The sequence below is a fragment of the Echiichthys vipera genome (assembly GCF_963691815.1).
Source record: "Echiichthys vipera genome assembly, chromosome: 3".
In the NCBI taxonomy this organism is placed as follows: domain Eukaryota; kingdom Metazoa; phylum Chordata; class Actinopteri; order Perciformes; family Trachinidae; genus Echiichthys; species Echiichthys vipera.
In genome coordinates, this window is record NC_139828.1 from 29,368,711 (window position 1) to 29,392,053 (window position 23,343).

A 23,343-nucleotide genomic window follows, 5' to 3' on the forward strand; every position below is an offset into this window, starting at 1 on the left:
TTTTCCAGCGTCAAATCCAAATTATCCTAAAAGTATAATCGGGGAGGAATGATGGAAAAAAGGTTGACATGTTATTATTACTCATATGTGGGAACTCTGGCTGTCTTAATTGTTTTGCGTATTGAGGAGTCGGCAGGAGAGTTGACGATTGCTATTGTTTTGTTTTTTTTAACATTTTAAACTTTAAAAGTTTTCAAAACTTTTTGGTGCAAAAATAGGCTATTTTCATTTATGGGTCACTAACCCTCTACTGTCTGTTACATTTTACTGTCTATCTCAGTGTAACAGTGGTCATACAGCGCAGTAAACATAACCCAAGTCTGCGGGTTACTTTGATAAACACATCAGATTCAAACATGGCAGATGGCACGAAAAAGTGCCGACAGTACAATGCCAGTTACATCACTTATGGATTCATTCCTTCATTGGTACTTCTATGCGATCATGATTTCTCTATTGAGGTCATGAAACCATCACAGTAACAGGAACATTTGATCAAAAGGCATCCAAAGATCCGGCCTTCTTCAAGTCTCTGAGGGGCGTCCTACAGTCAACACCCTGTTCGCCTGTAACATCAATCAAAGTGAATGCGGGTTGGTGGCGCCTTACATCATTGCTTTATTAATTGCCAAGTCTGGCTTACCTTTCACTGTAGGAGAGTCTCTGGTAATTCTGGCAATAAAAGAGGCTCTCCACAGTCATGGAGCGGGACGCTGAGCCAGTCATCAAGGCCATCCCACTCAGTAACGATTCTGTTCCCCTGCACATACGGGAGATGCCGCTCGACACTAAGCAGCAGCTGTGTGCCATCTTACGTGTATGTCCATCCAGCTGGATGAGAACAACTGCTGACAACAATGCCCTCTTAATAGGCTATGTTTGGTATTTGTCTGGGGGGATCTCATGGAGGACTTCTTGTTTGGGCAGTATCTCACGACACACAAGGGCAGACCATCTTCACTGAGTTGCTACAGGAGAGGTCCATCCCGATGCCGAACATTATCCCTGTTCCCACGGACGGAGCGTTGGCTATGGTCGGCAGGTACTGCAGATTTGCGATGCTCCTAAAGAAACAGGTCCCACGTGTGCTTACCGTACACTGCGTACTGCACTGTCACAACTTGGTGTCAAAAAAACATATCTGACAAACTCCATCAGTGCCTTTGTGACGGTTTGAATTATCTGTATTATCAGCAGACTGACCAATATGTATTATCAGCAGCAGAGTAACAGTTAATGTCTTTACTGTGAGTATGTTCCTTTAATTTAATAGATGAAAGTCATTCATCTTTACTCTATGTTATAGCAGTTTGAGTACAGCATTTTTGTACCTCATGCTTTATGTTGAAAATGCCATTTTAACACCAGCAGTATGAACAGTAGTTGTAATTACCTGAGGGCTACAGTAGGGGCAGTGCAGAGCTGTTGAGCTATCTTACTGCACACTTCACTTCTTTCTCTCAGTTAATAAGACGCATAGTCTGAGGAAAGTTGTGTCCGTGCATCTTTCATTCATTACTCCCCTTTTTAGGTCCCTCATAATAAGAGTTGTTGTTTACTTTAGTGTTAGTTGAATGTGTAGACGTTCTCAGGAGATTATTTGTAAGGCAGTATGACCGTGTATTGTGATGTAATGAAGTTTATTACCAGACGATGAGTAAGCGTCCAGTAATAAACTATACCGCCTGTAAATATTTTCTGAAAATAAAGATTTATTGATGGAGTTTACTGTTAAGAGTTGTATGGTTTAAAGCTGCAGTATGTCATTTTGGTAAATAAAGTACATTTTGATGCATAACTATTTGTTGATCTCAAATGAGCTACTTTACTTCACTGTGCTTTACTATATTTTACTTGCCATTCAGAGTTAAAAATACTAATGCAAGTGCTTATGCTGACTGTTAAAAAAGATGCTGAATTTAACGGTGATGCACATGTTCTCTGGTAATATTTCAGCAGAATTTAATGCTTGTTTATTATTGCAGTTATTAAGACGCATGGTCTGAGGAAAGTTGTGTCCTTGCATCTTTCATCCATTACTCCCCTTTTCAGGGTTTTTACGCCTTAAGGTAGCAGTCAAATCCATCAACAAAATAAAATACCATGCTCTTAATGACCAGCGCTCAGGCAGTCTTTTCAGCGAATGCTTCCACACAGAGGTGCGCTGGCTCTCCAAGGGGAACTGCTTGGCCAGTGCGAGCTGTTTCCCTCAATCCTTGTATTGTATCTATATCCATCTACTCACTGTACTTACTACATTCGAGTGTTGGATGGACTGACTGACCGCCATCTGCTGGTTTACAGGGACCACTTGAAGGCAGTCAAGGCAGATATGGAGTTCAGTTTTAGTGACCTGGACCAGTTAGCCGTACCCAACTGGGTGATGGAGCAACTCCAACAAGATGCAACCCGTAGTGAGCCTCATTGACCTCCAAAATGATGCAGATGTGATGGCCACATTCCGTACCTATGCTTGGCGACCGTTGTGGATAAACCATAGCCAGCGTTTCCCTCAGTTGTGGGAGAGAGTTCCCATTCTCTTCCTCGCTTTCCCCAAATCCTGTCTTGTTGAGCAGGGATTCAGCCAGGCACTGCACATGCAGTCAAAATACCACAACCACTTAAACCTGGTTAGCTCTGGTGCTCTCAGGTTAAAAGTGACCTCTCAATGTCCAGACATCAAGACGCTGGCAGCGGGCCACCAACTACAGGGCTCTCACTAATGTTGTTTGCCCGTTTTCCCCCTTCTGCTTGCTGTTGTTCTGTTCTGACGTAGTCTCCACAAAGAGCCAGTTGTATTTCAGATACAAAACATATAGGCCTCACATGAGTGATCTGTTATTATTATTATTAACTGTTATTCAGCTAATAATTCACAAGATGTGCATATGTTGTTCATGTGATGTGCACATGATTTTTGTCCATGATAAAATGATAGGCTATATCTTGTTGCCTACATTTAATGTTCCTATTGATAAAAAAAAACTACATTACAACCAATGCTCACTTCAGCTACGGAAAAAATATTGTTTTCAAAACAGTTTATCGTTTTTATATTTGAAATCACTCGTGCCCAGCTTTTATTGTATTTATCTTTTCAAAACATGGAACAAAGCTTTTAAACCATCGGGCCTGTGGTTGCCTCTGATCACACAAGTACGTAAAGCACGGAAGTTGTACTTGCGAATTGCACTAGCGAGACGCCACTTTTTAAAGAATTTTCTTAACTCAGTGGGATCTAAAAGCAACTGGGGAAGTTGGCTGCCTGTCCATGAGTGAAGAAGGTCTCCCTGGAAAGTTCAACTCCAGGGCCGGAATTAAACTCACCTCCCTGTGGTGGTTCTGTGTCCCGGGGTGATGGAACCTCAGCACAGGCTGCAGATATGATGGCCGTGTGTGAGTCCTGTCTCCCCACACTCTCATAACTGAGGGAGAACGTCTCTGGCCAGAAGGCTGACCTCATGGAGAGGGACAAAATCCTCCTGGATCTCTCCACCGTCGCCACAACCCAGGCGAAGCTCGTCTCCCATCTTAGGACTTCCACTGCTGGTGACCGGACCATGACGGCCGTCGACAACACCACCCTGCCGTGGACTTGCTCCATCAGCACCAGATCTCCAGCACTAGCACTCACCGAGTCGCGCTGGCACCACCAGGGAGCTAAGCCCAAGTCATCGGCACCCTCCACCTCCTGCCTTCGCCCCGTGGAGTGTCAGTGCTCCATCAGGGAGGACGGAGCGGTGGCTCCGGTTCTGTAAGCTCAACTCCACTCAAGCCGAGTGAACCCTGGTAAGTGGTGAACAGGGGCACTGGGGCTCGCCCATCTCTCCCTCCTCTGCCTCTGGATCTACCACTGGATAACAGGTATGAGGTCCTAAGCCTGCAGGATTTTCCTCCGCTGGGTGTGCGCTCCAGCTCGTCCCCAGGATCTGTCCATCCAGCCGGTCGTGGCTCTCGCCGGCCAAGGAGCCGGGGTCCGCTCGCCTAACCTGATCCCTCTCCTCTGTCTCCGTTAGGAGCAGCCGCGGGCCAGCACACCTCCAGGCAGCCCGTTGAACAGCGCATTCCCTCCGTGCTGGTTGTTGGGACCTCAATGGTCAGGCACGTGAGGGAACGCGGCGACCAGACCTTCTGCAGCCCTGGAGCCCGCGTCAGGAAGGTCCTCCGCCATCCAACTCGGCTTTCAACTCAGCCTCCACGCTGGTCCTGCAGGCCGGTACCAACAATTTAAAGAACCGCTAGTCCGAGATCCTCAAGCAGGACTTCAGGTCCATGATGAACCGCCTGTTAGAAACGGGAAAGTGACTGATTATTTCCGGCCCCCTTCCCCCGCTGCGTTTTGGTGACGTCAAGACCAGCCTCCTCCTCTAGCTGCACCAGTGGCCCAGGATACTGCCTGGGGGAAAGTATTCCATTTGTGGACAACTTTAGGGCTTTTTTAGAAGAGTGGAGGCTTGTGTTTTTTGCATGGGCACGTACATGTGTGTATGTGTGTTTGAGCAAGCAGGACCGCACCTACTGAGAGAGTGAAAAAGACTGGCTGGCTCATACTGCGATGTGTTTTGTTAAATAAACTTGTTCCGTGCATCGGACTGTGTAGAGTGGGTTGAGTTGTCGCTGTCCGACAAACTCTGTGGAGTGAACTAAGTTGTGCCGAATTCAGAATTGCTCGGTAAATTTTGTGATAACTCTGTACATAATCTGTGTGTGAAGTTGCTTTGAAGCTTGATATATAGTACTGTCAGGTTTAAGCAACCTAAAACACCCAAAACTTAACAAAAGAGAGAAAGACAAGAGTTATTTTACTTGCAAGGAGAAGATGTGTTCAGCTACAGTCTCCTACCGCTCTGAGGTAATCTCTGCCGGACCCATGATTTTATTGGCTTTTGGTGGTTACAATGTTTACAATGAATTACCATTCTTAAGGTGAGGGTCACATAGCTGCAACACAAGACATATGGAAAATTCATAGTCTTTATGACTTTACAACTCTAAAGAAGCCTTAAAACATGTCTTGTCATTAATCAGTTGAGCAGGGTCTGTGTTTTCACAGACCCCCCCTTTTGGTGACTCCTCAACAGTCACGCTTATCTGATTTCCTTGACCTGCATCCACTCAGCACGAATTGGCTATACACACACACCAAGTAATGTTAGTTTAAATGTAAAGATAATTGGAGTAAATATGGGATTACTTTATGTACAATTATTCCAACATTTCCCTCCTGTTTATCACATATTTGCTCAAATTCTCAAATCACTTTCAGTCAGCCGCGTGTTTGATTTTCAGCTGTAAGATCATTTTCATGAGCACAAAATACATTTACAGTCAGAAGTTTCTTAATACATGTCAGAGTCATAGTTGGTTGGATCAAGACACAGTTCCGTCAAATCAAATGGAGTTTCCTGGTTGTCGTCATCTTTGCTTTCATCATCACTTCGGGGATCGCTGCCAAGCAAAGGATACAGCTGCTCCATTTTGTTCTCCATGGGTGAAATAGCTGTAGTAATGAGACGGTTAAGCAAAGCACACATACAGGAAACACAACCACATCCACACAAGGTTAAAACTGCAGCAAAAACTGCTATGGAGACTAGGACAGAGGACACCAAAGTTCTATACTTCCCAAAAGCACCTATCCAGGAGTCCCACATAGTGGTACAGACTCCAGAATGCTCCTTCATCTTACTGTTGAGAGTACAGAGCCCTGCTATTGCCTTGGTGAGGCTGCCATCAGCAGCAGTGTTGTTAGGGATTTAAGTGCAGCACTGTTCACCGAACATTGCACATACCCCTCCTTTCTCGGCCAATAGCATGTTCAGGGCTATTCGGTTTTGGAATGCCATGAGGGAAGTTGCAGCTAATTGATCCTGAACTGCTTTGAACCCACTTTGTGTCCATTTACCTAGCTCCTGCACATTGTAGTAGATGTAATTGATTCTGTCAACGTTCTTGTTAACTGTACAACACAAGCAAAAAATAGATTCAAAACCATTAGATATCTGATTGGCTTCTTTATAGTCCTCTTGCACCCCTCCTGGAACACCTATATCATCAATGTATGTTGGATCTCTTACATCTATCCAGTTTGCAGATCTTTTCACACATTGCCACTGTTCAGGCATTTCGTTGGATCGAGTAGCTGCTAAATCTGCAGCAGACATAGGATGAATAGATATTGGCAAGAGCAATGTTATGAGAGCACAGTATCCCGTCACATCTCTCGGTAATTTATCAAACACTCTCTCGTCACCACTGCACCACCAGATGTCGCTCCGTGACACAGGTTTAAATTGTCCATCTACGGGCACAATTACTTGACACCATTCTTCTGAGAGATTGCCTAGTCGTTTTTCTCCTTCTGTCATGTTCATACATGTAAAGTTGCCTGGTGCTACTTTTTAGAAAACATTACTTTCTTAAGGTCGATCGCAGTGATCGGGAAAATAGAATCCCAGTATCTACAATTTTCCCTAGGATTTGTGTTATTCATTATGTCAGCTACACATATTTTGATAATTATAGCTGGGAATATTTGTAAGAGGGGTCTAGGACTCATACATGCTACACAATTCTGTTTAGACATGTTAGCAGCTTGTTCAACCATTAATAACCAATTGGTATTATGTCCAGATACCCCTGTTGCCGCCTGGAACCATTCATCTGGAGTATACGCTACTGTAGGTTCTCCAAATGCAAAAACTCCTTGTTCACTACATTTATACATGCATAGACTTATTAGGAACAAATGATCATTATTATTAAACAGATAGATGTCACTCAGCAATAAATGGCATCTCCTAACCATCTTTGGATCATTTTGGCCAAATCTCCTCTACTTGGTTTGGTGTCTTATAAACGCTTCACTGACTTTCGGGTCTATCCAGCCTCTGTACGTCTGAATCAACCCTATTATCAGATTTTGCTCACCTCCCCTAACGGAGTCTTTAACCGAAATGACCTTTTTACAATGTGTTAGATGGATCCACGTTGATCTTTCTGCTATCTTTACTGCTGTGGGAGTTGTTAGCAATACCTGATACGGCCCTTCCCATTTAGGTGAATACCAATGTTTCTTCTTTATGCTTCTTATTAGCACCCAGTCTCCCAGTTCCACTATTTGGAGTTCCTGCTGGGGGACAGAAGGGATTTCGTTAGTTTGTTTCTGACTTTGTTTTTCCAACATGGACCTCATATAGTCAGCTAAATTAGCCTCATCATCTGTTTACCATTGATTTTTAAATTGGGGTAGTCTATATGGTCTTCCAAACAACGTTTCATAAGGTGTCAATCCAGAAGTACAGGTAATGTTTATGTATAATTTCACTAAATCTAAACATTGTGTCCATGGTCTTCCTGTTTCTTCAATACACTTTTTAAGTCTGTTCTTAATAGTTCCGTTCATTCTTTCTACTAGGCCAGCGCTTTGTGGTTGGTAAGCACAATCATTCTTCAGATCAATATGAAACATTATATTATATTATATTTTTTACTATCTGGTTTACAAAATGAGTTCCGTTATCACTATAGATTTTCTCAGGTATCCTTTACCTGGGAATGATGTCTTTACAGAGTGCCTTTGCCACTGTCAAAGCATCTGGATGTTTAGTTGGAAAAAGTTCAATCCATTTAGAAAATGTATCTATTATGAATGGACTACTTTTTCCCACTTTTTCCTTCACTTTGGTTTAATTCTATAAAATCCATGTGGATTATTTGGAATGGATATTCAGGTGTAGGAAACGTTCCTCTACGCGGCCTTAGAATACCTTGTGGATTGTGCCTCGCACACGTCAGACATGCTCTACAGAATTTTTTTTAATAAGAGTTAAATCCATAGGTAGTATAATATTGGTGTATCTGCCCTACCATCCCTCCTGTTGAGACATGTGTTAACCCATGGCTCAATATTGCCGGCCATTTATACAAGTTTCTTGGTAGGATAGGTTTGAATTCTTGTAATTGTAATTTTGCTCCATTTTTTTTATCCAAACTTCTCTTTTAGTTTGTGGACTTTGTTCTCACATTTCTTTCAAGGTAGTTTAATCTAGAGTTGTGCATTCTTGCACTGTCAACACAGTTGTGTCCCCTGTTGCTGACGCTTTTGCTGTTTTGTCTGCAAATGCATTTCCTAGGGAAACACTATCTGTGCCAGACGTATGTGCTGCACATTTACATATTGCTAATGCTTTTGGAAGTTGCACCGCTTGCAATAGATTTGTTAAAAGTTCAACATGTGTTACTAGTTTCCCCGTTGAGGTTATCATGCCTCTGTTCTTCCAATATTGTGCAAAAGTATGAACTGTAGCATATGTATATTGACTATCAGTATAGATAGTTACTTCTTTGTTTTTCATTAATTTACATACTCCAATTAGGGCTATTTATTCAGCAGCCTGTGCTGAATAATGTGATGGCAGTTGTTCTGCTTTTAGCACCGTTGTGTGAGTTACAGCTGCATCTCCTGTCAGGGTTTTACGTAGTTCATTCTTTTTAGAAGAACCATCTACAAATATCACTTCTCCTTTTTGTAATGGTTGGTCTCTCAGATCGGCTCATCTTTAAGCTGTCTGTTTTGCTAGTTCCTGGCAATCATGTTGTACACAATCCTCTAGGAGGGGTTACAACATAGCAGGATTCAGAGTTGTACATCTTTCAATGGTCAGATGGGGTTGTGACAGCAAAGTAGACATGCAAGACAGATGTCTAGCCGGTGATTTGTCTCCATGTTGTTGAGCTAATACAGAGGTCATAAAATATCCTTTGCAATCTACCATTTGAACAAAAGGTTTCCTATAATCTGGTAATGCTAGTGCTGTGCTAGATACCAAAACTTGTTTTATTTTACAGAATGCTTCTTCAGCCTCTGCATTCCAGCATAATGGGGATGTCATTTTTAGATTTTCTTCATACATTAATTTACTCAAGGGTGCTTTTATTTCTGCATAGTTAGGCACACAAGTTCTACAATAATTGGTCAATCCTAAAAATGACATCATCTATTTTTTCAGTCACTAGTTTGGGAGCTTGGAGGATTGCAGTTTCTTCTGTCTTCCACTATTGTTCGTCCTCCTGCACTAAGATTGTGTCCCAAGTATTTTATCTGTTCTTTTCACATCTGCAGCTTGTTCTTTACTTGCTTTGTGACCTTCTTCAGCTAAATATTTTAGGAGTGCTATAGTGTCTTTTTACATGTCTCCATATCAGGGGAGGCTAGTAAAATATAATTTACATACAGGAGCACTTGGCTTCCCCCTGGAGGTTGGAATTTAGCCATACTTGCACTCATCACTTGAGAGTAAATAGTTGGACCCTCAGTCTTGGGAAAGTCTGGTATATGTGTATCTTTTCCCCCCAAAGGTGAAGGCGAACCAGAATTGACTTTTTTTTTTATACTGGCACCGAAAAGAATGCGTTACTGATATCTACTACAGTGAACACTTTTGCATCTGGTCTCAAAGTATTTAGCAGCGTATGAGGGTCAGGAACACACGGAGCTCTCTGAATTACAGCATTATTTACTACTTGTAAATCTTGCACCATGCGCCATTCTTCAGGTGGTGCTTGCTTTTTTACTGGAAAAATAGGAGTGTTGCAGGGGGGGTCTTCGCACTAATTATTACTCCTGCAGCAATTAAATCCTCAATTACAGGTTTTATTCCCTCTTGTGCATCCTGTTTTAATGGATATTGTCTCACACATGGTCTGTACTCAGTTTTAGGTCTTATTTGCACTGATAATGCTCCTTTTACTTGTCCCACATCAGTTGGTCCTTTAGACCATAATTTATCTGGAACACTTTTTTAGCAGTTCTTCCTCATTTTCCACTAACATAATGTTTCACTGAGCTGTTTGGTCCAGATGAGTACCTCCCTGTACTTGTACTGTCCAAAACAATGCTTTTCTGGTCAGACCTGTATTTGAGTAAGATGGACAGCTGACAAGACAGTCCAGGTGGATCTGGGTCTCTTATCCACACGGGTTATGTCTCTGGCAGTCAGCTTTCCACTGGCAGATCTCACAGTGACACTTGTTTGATTTGGTTTAAACCCTGGTATCCACATAGTATATTGTAATATAGTATGTATCTGCGATACAGTACTCTTATTATAGTTTATATTTTGTATTTTATATTGTATTTTATTCATTCTTTATTATTTTTTTTAATTTTATTTATGTTACTTCTGATTGTTTTATACCGCTGCTACGATGACCTTATTTCCCCTCTGGGATAAATAAAGTTATCTATCAATCTATTTAGTTATCTATCTATTCATCTATCTATTAGTTATCTGCAGGTAGTCCTGCAGGCACCTATGTCACATAAAAAGGTAAAAGGTTTACCGTTCACATACAAAATGACCTCTGGTTTTATACTATGCATAGAGAGCAGGTCCTGATAATTTAACAGCACTTCCCTTGTGTCCCTGTCTATTTTTGCTCTCTCTGAAACCTCCTCTACCCCTACCTACTTGGTAGTAAATCTCCTCTTCCTGTCCTGAAAGAAAATACTAACATAATCCCTGCACTATGACCTTTGGCCCTGCAGCAACCATTGGCTTTGCAGCAGCTCCTTTTTCTTCACTTTCCTCATCTCTATGTCTCTCCTTTCTTCCTGTCACTGGTCCTGTCTCGTCATCCTTTCTTCTTATAAAACAGCACCTCTTTTGCTTTAGCTTTCTCTACACTTTCAAGTATCTGTCTTTTACATTTTCTTTTTTCCACAGCCTTCATCTAATACTCCGTATCCTCATACCCTTCTTGTTTCATCTTTATGGGATTCTTTTTGGTCTTTTTTTTTTTTTTTTAATTGCATCTTGTAGTGCAGTTATTTTTCGTGTGTTCGGCCGGCCTTCAAATTTTTACTGTTTTATCCATTTATTTATTTAATTTTATCAGGATCCTGTTTTTTCTATAACATTCCAATCTTTAATTAACAGTTCATCTTTTAGTTCGATTTTGCTTCCCCCTTTTCCCATTTTTGAGATTTTGGTCCAGTCCTATTAACACATAGGGTGTTCTAAAAACTGGTTTTAGTCAGTAGGGTAGCGATTAAACGACCTTTTGTGGTAACTCTCACTTCAACTCTTTCGAGTGGAGAATTCTTGCCTTTGCATCCACAATAGGCTCACTACTTGTATTCCTACTGTTTTGCATGAGGTAAAATACCTAGTGGTATTTTGATCTCCAATTACACTCACAATCACACTTTCATTCACACAATTTTACCGTTTTTTTCTTCTGAACTTTTAAGACGTCCGGACCCCACTTGTCCTTTTACACAGAGCTTTCGGGTCTCTGTCTCCCAGTGGGTTTAGCATCACAGGAACCCGCCGTCCTTTACACGGAGTTTTTAATTTTCATTTATTATCATTTTTTATTTTTATTTTTAGTTTTAAATATTTTTTTGCGGACCTCCGTTGCCTCTACGGGATTTAAGTGATCGCTTTTACCTGATAGTGTCTAGAATTGTCAGGGTTTTATACACGCAATGATCCTCAGTCATTCGTCATCTTTTTAAGTGAAACTTCACTCACCACTGTGGCACCACTGTTGTCTTTCCCCTTCACGGATTACCGTCAGCCGTCGGATCCCAGCAGGTGAGCTGATCTCCAGTCCTGGAAAAGGATCTTAAAAGACTCACTCTATGGAGTCTGCCGTGGCCACGGTCTTTCCTGGAGTCCCCCACACCCGCTGGAATCTTTCAGGCGTGTTGGTATCCGGCTCGAAGGACCAAATAAATGTCAGGTTTAAGCAACCTAAAACACCCAAAACTTAACAAAAGAGAGAAAGACAAGAGTTATTTTACTTGCAAGGAGAACGGACAGAGATGTGTTCAGCTACAGTCTCCTACCGCTCTGAGGTAATCTCTGCCGGACCCATGATTTTATTGGCTTTTGGTGGTTACAATGTTTACAATGAATTACCATTCTTAAGGTGAGGGTCACATAGCTGCAACACAAGACATATGGAAAATTCATAGTCTTTATGACTTTACAACTCTAAAGAAGCCTTAAAACATGTCTTGTCATTAATCAGTTGAGCAGGGTCTGTGTTTTCACAGACCCCCCCTTTTGGTGACTCCTCAACAGTCACGCTTATCTGATTTCCTTGACCTGCATCCACTCAGCACGAATTGGCTATACACACACACCAAGTAATGTTAGTTTAAATGTAAAGATAATTGGAGTAAATATGGGATTACTTTATGTACAATTATTCCAACAAGTACGCTCTAATTTTTATACACTGTGAGAAATGAAGTGAGTAAGATAGCCATTCTGAAGTCTTATTCCGGGTTAGTGAGACGTCAGGCTGATAGAACAGGGTTCATGGCAGCCGGTTCCTACAATATAAAAGGAGAGACGTTGTCCGTGGCAGTTCACAAACATATTAACAATAGTAATAAAAACAATAATTCACTGAAATAAAAACAATAAGGGACGTCAGGTAAAGTATATTTGAGCCAACAATTGAAATGAATAGTGAAGTTAACTGAAACTATATTCTAGCCTTTGATCTTACTCAACAGACTTATAGATTGTAGAAAAACTCAACAAGGACAGGAGACAGAAACAAGTGAGAGATTCTAATGAGAAATAGCTGACACATTAGTATTTTTAAATATTTGAAAAAACTGTCTGCGTGTTATCATTAAAAAAATATAAAATAAAACAAGTCATCATTAAAGGAAAGATGCATTAAGTAAAAATGAATGTGACACTGGTAATCATTCTGAGAATTAAACATCCCAACAACAAGAAGGAGATTAAGGAACTATCTGAGAAAAAAAAAAATAACGAATGAAGATGAGATGAGATGGCCAAAGAAGGGATCCTTGGTGTGACACTGTGAGGACATGAAGCTTCGTATTAAAGACCATAAACCCAAGGATAAGAGTAATAAACGACAGCGATAAAGAGAGGAAGATCTAGAAACATTAAAACTAGTCAGAGATGAAGGCATTAATTACAGGGGAAAAAATAAAGAGAGTTCTAACAAATAAAAACGCATGGAAAGGAAACACCTAGATTAGCAACCACCCTGAGAGGGGGGAGAACAGTTGACAGTTGATAGGAGATGCAATAATATTCACACCCAAGATAGATGCCCTGACCCTGGCCAATATTCAATATTGATACGGGGGTCACAGGGGCATTACTCCCCTTGGCAAACCCAAGACCTTGAGGCGTTGATCCATAGATAACCTGAAATCCACGAGGAAGCTAGCCGCTGTATAAGACATTTCGAGGAAGAAACCACGATGGAAAATCTTCTGCGAGACAATGGATGTGCATGGATGGCAGATCCAAGGGCCAATTGGAGTTCAATGCTTACAGAAACCGCGTGTGGGCAGTCCTGAGAAAAGAGTACCCTGTCAAAATTAAACCTAAAGCATTGAAGGGTGAAATCCTTCAATGCATCAGCCGTCAGCTGAAAAGATGGAAACAAGAAACTGAGTAGTAGGCTGAAAATAGCTCACTGTTAATGAGTTTGTTCAGAACCTCAATGGTGGACGCCTTGCCAGGTCCAGTAAAAAAACAAACTGGAGGCTGTTGTAGGATTGAACAATTCCTCATCGACATTTCTGTGATCATGTTATACATGCTATAGAGAAACACAGAAAAGACTAGCAGAGGATGAAAGAGCAAGACAGCGTCATTCAAATGAAACTTGCTCAACTTCAGCTCAGAGAACTGGCTGATAAAACATGAGAAAAAGATTCCCCATTCACCCCCACAGCAGGAGTGGGGAGGTGAGACACCGGGACAGAATTGCAAAAACTGTCCAGACCAGTGACTGGATACCGAAAGGATGAAGGGGGGTTTGGGGATCAGCCACCCAACATAGACGAACAGGCTAGTGTATCAGTGGTTGGGTGTGTAAACTTAAATTCAAAGGTCGATTAAAAATAAAACAATATATAATATGATGTTTACATTAACAGTTTAGGAAAAGAATAGAAAGGTTACCAGAGCGGGCATAAGTGTATTGGTTGGACATGCTCCAATATCACCAGTGTCACAGACAGATACATTCAACATATTAACTGATTCAAGATTGCAGGTTGAAGTAAAGTGAATTTTAATAGTGATTTGTCTTTAATTATTTTAGCATTTCTGCGGCTGAAGAATCCAGGATACCTTTTTGTTTACATGTAAAGATGTATGCAGTTTGCCTACACTTATAGGAATTAAAGTACACATGTAATGACAGTAAATGACGTTTTTAAAAAAAAAGAAAAAGTGGCTATTTTGACATCATAAGCATCACCAGAGTCAACAAATGAATGTAGCACTTAGCAGCTGAGGGGGGTGAAGGTAAATGAGAAAGAATTGTTATTGTTAACCATGCTACTTCCTGATTCACACAGGATAATTCACTGTGCGAGGGGGTAGAGAATGAGAACAGTAAAATGTAAAAGCAATGTGAATTTGGGCAATTCTAATGCCAAAGGTTCAAAAAAATCTAGTATGCATTAAGATATTTTATGTAATAACTTTAGATTATCCTGTGAATGTTCTCATTTGTCCAGGTCATTGTTATCCCCAAAGCAATTTCAGTCAAAAGCAACTGTAATTGATTATTTGTCTAGGAAGACGTTTCACCTCTCATCCAAGAGGCTTCCTCAGTTTATGTACGCATCTGACCAGGCTGGGACTGGTTTCGATAACAAATAGAATAGAATAGAATAGAATAGAATTACTTACTGATCCCAGACTGGGAAATTATTTTGTAACAGCAGTAGTGGGTCAGCAAATAAAAACTTTGTACATAACATACATAGAATCAAATATATACATAGTGTATATATACAGTGCACAGTGTGCTATAAACAATAAACAATAATAATATATACAACAAAATATGCAAATTATACTATAACAATAATAATATATACAAAAAAAAACAGTAGAGAGAGCAGAGTTCTCTGTCAGCTAGAGGTGAGAGAGTTGTTATATACAGTGGATTGTGGCAGGAAAGATTTCAGCGAAGCTGAAGCAGCCTTTTGGAGAAGGTGCTCCGCTGTCTGACCAGTGTGAGTTGGAGAGGGTGGAGAGGATTATCCATGATGGAGAACAGTTTTTTCAGTGTCCTCCTCTCCACCACAGCCTCCAGAGTGTCCTGTTTGCAGCCAATCACAGAGCCAGCCTTCCTGATCAGTTTGTTGAGTCTGTTGGTGTCGCTGGCTCCAATGCTGCTTCCCCAACAAACCACTGCAAAGAAAAGTACACTGGCCAGACCAGTGACTGGATACCGAAAGGATGAAGGGGGGTTTGGGGATCAGCCACCCAACATAGACGAACAGGCTAGTGTATCAGTGGTTGGGTGTGTAAACTTAAATTCAAAGGTCGATTAAAAATAAAACAATATATAATATGATGTTTACATTAACAGTTTAGGAAAAGAATAGAAAGGTTACCAGAGCGGGCATAAGTGTATTGGTTGGACATGCTCCAATATCACCAGTGTCACAGACAGATACATTCAACATATTAACTGATTCAAGATTGCAGGTTGAAGTAAAGTGAATTTTAATAGTGATTTGTCTTTAATTATTTTAGCATTTCTGCGGCTGAAGAATCCAGGATACCTTTTTGTTTACATGTAAAGATGTATGCAGTTTGCCTACACTTATAGGAATTAAAGTACACATGTAATGACAGTAAATGACGTTTTTAAAAAAAAAGAAAAAGTGGCTATTTTGACATCATAAGCATCACCAGAGTCAACAAATGAATGTAGCACTTAGCAGCTGAGGGGGGTGAAGGTAAATGAGAAAGAATTGTTATTGTTAACCATGCTACTTCCTGATTCACACAGGATAATTCACTGTGCGAGGGGGTAGAGAATGAGAACAGTAAAATGTAAAAGCAATGTGAATTTGGGCAATTCTAATGCCAAAGGTTCAAAAAAATCTAGTATGCATTAAGATATTTTATGTAATAACTTTAGATTATCCTGTGAATGTTCTCATTTGTCCAGGTCATTGTTATCCCCAAAGCAATTTCAGTCAAAAGCAACTGTAATTGATTATTTGTCTAGGAAGACGTTTCACCTCTCATCCAAGAGGCTTCCTCAGTTTGTGTACGCATCTGACCAGGCTGGGACTGGTTTCGATAACAAATAGAATAGAATAGAATAGAATAGAATTACTTTAATGATCCCAGACTGGGAAATTATTTTGTAACAGCAGTAGTGGGTCAGCAAATAAAAACTTTGTACATAACATACATAGAATCAAATATATACATAGTGTATATATACAGTGCACAGTGTGCTATAAACAATAAACAATAATAATATATACAACAAAATATGCAAATTATACTATAACAATAATAATATATACAAAAAAAAAACAGTAGAGAGAGCAGAGTTCTCTGTCAGCTAGAGGTGAGAGAGTTGTTATATACAGTGGATTGTGGCAGGAAAGATTTCAGCGAAGCTGAAGCAGCCTTTTGGAGAAGGTGCTCCGCTGTCTGACCAGTGTGAGTTGGAGAGGGTGAAGAGGATTATCCATGATGGATAACAGTTTTTTCAGTGTCCTCCTCTCCACCACAGCCTCCAGAGTGTCCTGTTTGCAGCCAATCACAGAGCCAGCCTTCCTGATCAGTTTGTTGAGTCTGTTGGTGTCGCTGGCTCCAATGCTGCTTCCCCAACAAACCACTGCAAAGAAAAGTACACTGGCCACCACAGACTGATAAAAGATCTCCAACATATTGCTGCACATGTTGAAGGATCTCAGCTTCCTTCAGGAAATAAAGTCTGCTCATCCCCTTCTTGTAAACAGCTTCAGTGTTAGATCTCCAGTCCAGTCTGTGGTTGATGGTAACACCCAGGTACTTTTAATCCTCCACCGCCTCCACATCCTTTCCCAAAATGCACAGAGGTTGGAAAGCCGTCATCCTCTTCTTCCTGAAATCTATCACCATCTCTCTGGTCTTGCTGATGTTCAGCCACAGGTTATTCTGTCCAGTCCACTTCACAAAGTTGTCTACCAGTGCCCTGTACACCGATCATGATGGCAGACGTAAATTCCCGGGGCAAATAATAAGGCATCATCCCCACAGTCAACAGTTCAATGTCCGGGGTACAGAGACGTTTCTTCACGTGAACGTCCACCTCTCACCCACGTACAGTGCAATCCCTCCTCCTTTTTTCTTTCCGCTGCTTGTCACGTCCCTGTCCGCCCGAACAGTGCTGAAACCGGGAATCGCCACGCTGTGGTCCGGGATGTGTGGGTGAAGCCATGTCTCTGTGAAACAAAACACACTGCACTCACGATATTCCCTCTGATCCTTTATCAGCGCGGCAAGCTCGTCCGTATTGTTCCCCAGAGACCTCACGTTTCCCATGACAAACGCCGGTACAGCCGGTCTGTGTCTCCTCCTCTTCACCCTCCGTTTCACTCCAGCTCTGCAGCCACGGCGTCTCCTCCGCAGCTCCTTTAGGACCTAAGGTCTGGCTCCAGGCAGCAGTACAGGTTCACACAGCACAATCAGCTGGTCGTGTTTTGTAAACAATGCGCTCAGTGATGCGCTCCTGACCCTCCGTTGCTAGGGTTAGCAAAACCATCACAAAAACAAAAACACAACAAAAAGTGCCGTGAAAGTTCAAAATAAAGAAAGGTGTTCGTCCTCTCCCAGGAAATATTAATTACGGAGAAGAGTCGCCAAAAGTTGAGCAAAAACCAAAACACAAACACACAAAAAGTTTTTAAAAACTTAAAAACCCACGGGAGCTGCTGTTACAGGCTGCCACCTAGTACGGCGCCATAGCAACCGAAGAAATCAGCATGTACACAAAAGTAACTAGGGAGATCATATAACAGGCATAACAAAGAGTGTTTTTACATGCAGAGGTAAGGTGAACAATCAAAGTTAAAAATAACAGGAGCTGTTTTGTTTTGCTGTCTATACTAATAAGCTATTGCATGAAACCTAACAGAAGCATATATTTATCACTGCATGTTAACAGGCTGAGCTTTAACCTCTCAACCGCTGCAAATGAAGTTTGGAAAACATGTGAATGTACATACGATGAATGGAGCAATTAACGGTGTATAAAGTGTTGTCTATTTGTGAGAGAACATGGTACCAGGCTCCAGCTCAGAGATCCTGGGACCAGGGAACCAGGTGTACACAGATCTTCCGGAAAAGTGGCACGAGCCAAGGAGGAAGGGTCATTACAACGTGGTTCCAGGGAAACCAACCGCGGTCCAAGTGGAGGGGAGCACAACATGGTACCATCTGAATCACTGCACCAGGGCCCATTTAGCAGCTGATCAAAAGGAAACAGAGTCAGGCGAGAGTAAAAGCAAAATGCTGCAGATTCATCTGCTGACACTAATGTACTTTCTGATGTGGATTATGCTAGGAAGCAGAACGTTGGGGGGACCAGCGAGGAAGCAGCAGTGCCCAAAGGGCTGGATCCAAACAATGACCCAGCCATGACAGAATGCCGATCAGAGGAAGGAATCAGATGAAAATGATGCAACTACACAGGCGTTAAACACAATTGTAAATCAAAGTCCAACCCATGACCCAGGAAATGAAAGTAATAGACTCAGGGTTTAGCTCAGAAGTTACCTATTAATAAGGTGGCAGCTCCAACCAGAGCTGACATCTCAGAATCATATATATCACGAATAGAACAGAGTTTAGATGCTAAGGTCTCATCACATAAAGGCACAGTTAGACGTTCAGAGTCCTTTTCCAGTGCACCTACTCTAAAGACAGGTTATACACCCAATTTCCCAATAAGGAGCTTAGACCACCCCTTTAGACAAGACACCTGCTTTAACAATCCTACTCCCTAAGGTTGAGGTCACTACTAGACCTGCAGACCAACCAATTGAGCCTGACCACCTCAGTCAGCGGGAATTGACAGATTTAATCCAAGGAACTTAACCCTAACACAAAGATCAGCATGAAAAATATAAACCACAGTCAAGGAGTTTGAGGCCTGTGAATTTAGGTTAGGAGCGTGCTTTACACAATAGCTGGTATAAGTGGGCTTGGTATACAGCTCGAGAAATGACATAGCCATAGCCAGTGCGCCCAGAATTTTCAGGCTGCCTATATACGCCATCCATTGTAGATTAATCTATGGATCACAATATATACATCAATTGTTAAAACCATTTTTTTTTAAGTTTTGAGAAGCATGCGCAGTCTTTTAATCTGCAACATCCCAGAGCAAGTGTAGACACACTGGCTGAATATGGATGTTTCGTCAGTGAAGGATTTCAGAAAACATGTCTGGAGTGTATGTTGATAATGCAACATTTAATTGTAAAACTACTTGGGTGTTATCTTGGTTTCCACATGCTAACATGACTCCCAGTTTTCCGAATAGACCAGTTTGGTATGAGAATCCTGGCCCAATAAATCAAACTTGTCACAACATAACTATGACACTACACATGTGTCACGTGTCGTTTGAACATTAATTTTTTCGAATTTCAAACTGTTAACATTCTTTTTTGGATTCCAACCTTGACAATCGAACGTTGAATATTGTACCTTCTCCCTCAAGATTAGATAGTTATAAGCACCAGATCACAGCGGATGATCTGTACAGTTGAGAGTGATGGTTGCAATCAGAAAGGAGAAGAGGGGTGTTTTCATTATTCACGTTTAGTTTAAGATTCATTTTCAGACAGCTCTCATGATAACAACGCATCACCTATAACTATAATGACAGGTAATTGATTAGTAATCACGAGATGCCTTTTACCTGTAAGCACCTATATATTTAATCTTTAATCTTTCTAATATGTAATCTTTTTACTTGTACGTAATCATATAGTGTGAACTGAATATCTTGTGGGTGCTGATATGTGGCATGTGTTTGAGCAAGCCATTATGATGAGAATTTGGGACTCAATCAAAGACCAGCATATTTTGGCAACTAGTCTATCTGACTTGTTCCGATTTTGCATCCATCATTTACAGTTTATTGCTCTAAATTTTGCAGTATTACAAGTCACAACTATATGGATTCGGTCAATTAACATTTCAGAGTCAACTTGGGTTTGTTCACCATACTAACAAATGGTTTATCACTTGTTAGTTAATTTTTATCACATGCTAAATGGTTAATGTGAAGAAATCAATGCAGCCGCTGCTCGTGCCAATGCGTGAGTGTGTTATGTCAAAACAGAGTGTGTGTTATGTCAAAACAGAGGCCAATGGGGACTATGCAGGACTTCTTCTTCCATAAAGTGATGAAATGATCAAGAAAAACTTGATACAAATCAACACCAAATCTGCGATAATGCAACAAAATCAGAAAATAAAATGTGGACTTTTAAACATCAAATCTCTGTCATCTAAAGCTGTATTAGTAAATGATCTAATATCAGATAACCATATTGATTTACTCTGTCTGACTGAAACCTGGCTGTGTCATGAAGAATATGTTAGCCTAAATGAATCCACTCCTCCCAGTCATATTAATACTCATATTCCTAGAGGCAGTGGCCGAGGCGTTTATGACTCAGGCCTATTAATTAACCCTAAACCTAAACTAAATTATAATTCATTTGAAGGTCTTGTTCTTAGTCTTTCACATTTAACCTGGAAAACTGTGCAGCCTATTATTCTTGTTATAGTGTACCGTGCTCCTGGTCAGTACTCTAAATTTCTATCTGAATTCTCAGAGTTTCTGTCAAATTTAGTCCTTAAATCTGATAAAGTAATCATTGTAGGAGATTTTAATATTCACATGGACGTTGATAATAATAGCTTTAGTATTGCGTTTATCTCTCTATTAGATTCAATTGGTTTTAGTCAGAGTGTACATAAACCTACTCACTTTTTTAATCACATCCTCGACCTTGTTTTGACTTATGGTGTGGAAATCAATGCCTTAGTAGTCTTTCCACAGGATCCAATTTTATCAGACCATTATTTAATAACTTTTGAATTCATATTACAGCACTACTCACCTCTGGGCAAAAGTTTCTACACTAGATGTTAATTTGATAGTGCTATAACTAAATTTAAGGAATCGATTCCATCTGCATCTAATTTAATGCCTGATTCTAATATTCCAGATTCCTGCATGTTAGTTAGTAACGTTAGTTTGTTCTAAATAAACCAACCAACCAACCAAATTGATCAACTTGTTGACAGTGTTGCAGGCTCTCTATGAACAACACTCGACTCTATTGCTCCTTTAAAAAAGAAGATAATGAAACAGAGGATGTTAGCTCCGTGGTATAACTCACAAACCTGTGAATTAAAGTATCGCGAAAATTGGAAAGTAAATGGCGCTCTACTAAATTGGAGGAATTTCGCTTAGTTTGGCACGAAAGTCTAAAAACATATAGGAAGGCCCTCCGTAATGCCAGAGCAGCCTATTATTCATCTTTAATAGAGGAGAATAAGAACAATCCTAGATTTCTTTTCAGCACTGTAGCCAGGCTGTATTCCTATAACCCTCAGTAGTAACGACTTCATGACCTTCTTTAATGACAAAATTATAACTATTAGAGACAAAATCAACTCGCTTGGCACCAATTTTTCTTCAAACCCAGGAAGCCAAGAAACAACTGTACGACCTGATATATTCTTGGACTGCTTTTTACAATTGACCTTAACAAATTAAACTCTACTATTTCGGCATCACTTGTTTCCTAGACTCTATTCCAACTAGGTTACTTAAAAAAGTGTTACCTATAGTTAGCACTCCTGTTTTAGATATGATTAATATGTCTTTATCAGCAGGTTATGTACCACAATCTTTTAAAATAGCTGTAATTAAACCTCTTCTTAAAAAGCCCAGCCTTGAGCCTGAGGTACTAGCAAGCTATAGACCTATATCTAATCTTCCTTTTCTCTCTAAGATCCTCAAGAAATGAGTCGCCAATCAGCTGTGCGACTTTTTACATAATAATGAGTTATTTGAGGACTTCCAGTCAGGATTTAGAATGAATCATAGCACTGAGACAGCACTGGTAAAAATTACTAACGACCTTCTAATAGCTTCAGACAAAGGACTTGTCTCTGTACTTGTTTTACTAGATCTTAGTGCTGCATTCGACACTATTGACCATCGCATCCTGCTACAGAGACTGTAGCATCTAATTGGCATTAAAGGAACTGCATTAAGCTGGTTTGAGTCTTATTTATCAGATTGATCTCAGTTTGTACATGTTAACGACAAATCCTCTCTCTGTCCATCTGTCCATCTTTTCTCTCTTTCTCTCTTCTTTTCTTCCTCCCCAACCGGTGCAGACAGATGTCCGTCCTCCATAGAGCTGGGTCTGTTCCACGTTCCTGCCTGTTATAGGGAAGATTTTCGCTGTTACCGTACTCTATGGTGGAATTGTTGGGTCTATGTAAATAAAGAAATAATAAGTAATAAATAAGTCATAGAGTGTGGTCTTTACCTACTCTGTAAAGTGTCCTGAGATCACTTTTGTTATGATTTGGCACTTTAAATAAAATTGAATTTAAAATTGAATTGAATCGAATTGAAGCATTTTCTTTGTTCTTTGGGTCCACTAGATGAAGCTCTCTGTTCAACAAAGGGTTGAAAACACACTGAATCACCATTCATTGAGCCTTTTTCTTTAAACCAAGAGCTCCATCTAGTGGACTCAACAAATACAACTAATGCTTCATTAAGCTTAAAACTCAATGAAGAAACACTGCCTTAGAGAATGTTTGAGTATACAATACATGTTCTCATCTTGTACAAGAATAAATTTAGTTTTTATTACAACTTGATTCTGGTCCCGTACAGGTCCTTTTTGTGACAGTTTTGTGACCCAAAACCAGGGTTTTTGTTTTGTTTGGTTTTGGTTTTTTTTGCAACACCTTCATCTGACACTGAGCTAAACCTCAACATATCAATTGCCTACACTTTTGAAATGGATTCAAACTTCATTTCCCATTAAAAATACTGTAAATAAAAGTGTCATTGATCTTTGTTTGAAGAGACTACAATAACATATTCAGCTGACAAAATGTGGTACTATTTGCAGTTTGTGTGCAGTGGAGTAAAGCCCACTTCTGACCAAAGATTAGCAATACAATGAGTTGAAACTTGCAACTACTTGCAACATGCAGGTCAGCAATGTTCTGAAACCTGCCAGTTAACATCAGTGAGATGAGGCGAGACGGTGTAACATCTCCATAGCAACGCTTATTTGTACTTCAGTTCTAACCTCCGACTTTTCAGCCTGTTTTTCGTAGTTGATATAATTTGTAGCATTAAAAAAATATAAATGAGGACAGAGACAGTGAGATATTTGCTACAGCTGCATTTCTAGTTGTGATAAAAACAGAACATTTTACTTCCCTGATTCACTGCTTTGTTCTGGGTTAC

General features: G+C 40.5%; 1 protein-coding gene across 1 annotated transcript in view; it reads left to right on the forward strand.

Annotated features, from left to right (window-relative positions):
• Positions 1 to 18,095: 18,095 nt before the first annotated feature.
• The window catches only part of LOC310945403 (polyunsaturated fatty acid lipoxygenase ALOX15B-like), a gene marked incomplete at its 5' end in the record, with an annotated part of 32,108 nt that continues 26,860 nt past the window's right edge, over positions 18,096 to 23,343 (forward strand). The window contains one exon of the mRNA XM_083911483.1: positions 18,096 to 18,247. Coding sequence (XP_083767609.1) covers positions 18,096 to 18,247 — 152 coding nt within the window. The remainder of the gene's footprint in view (positions 18,248 to 23,343) is intronic.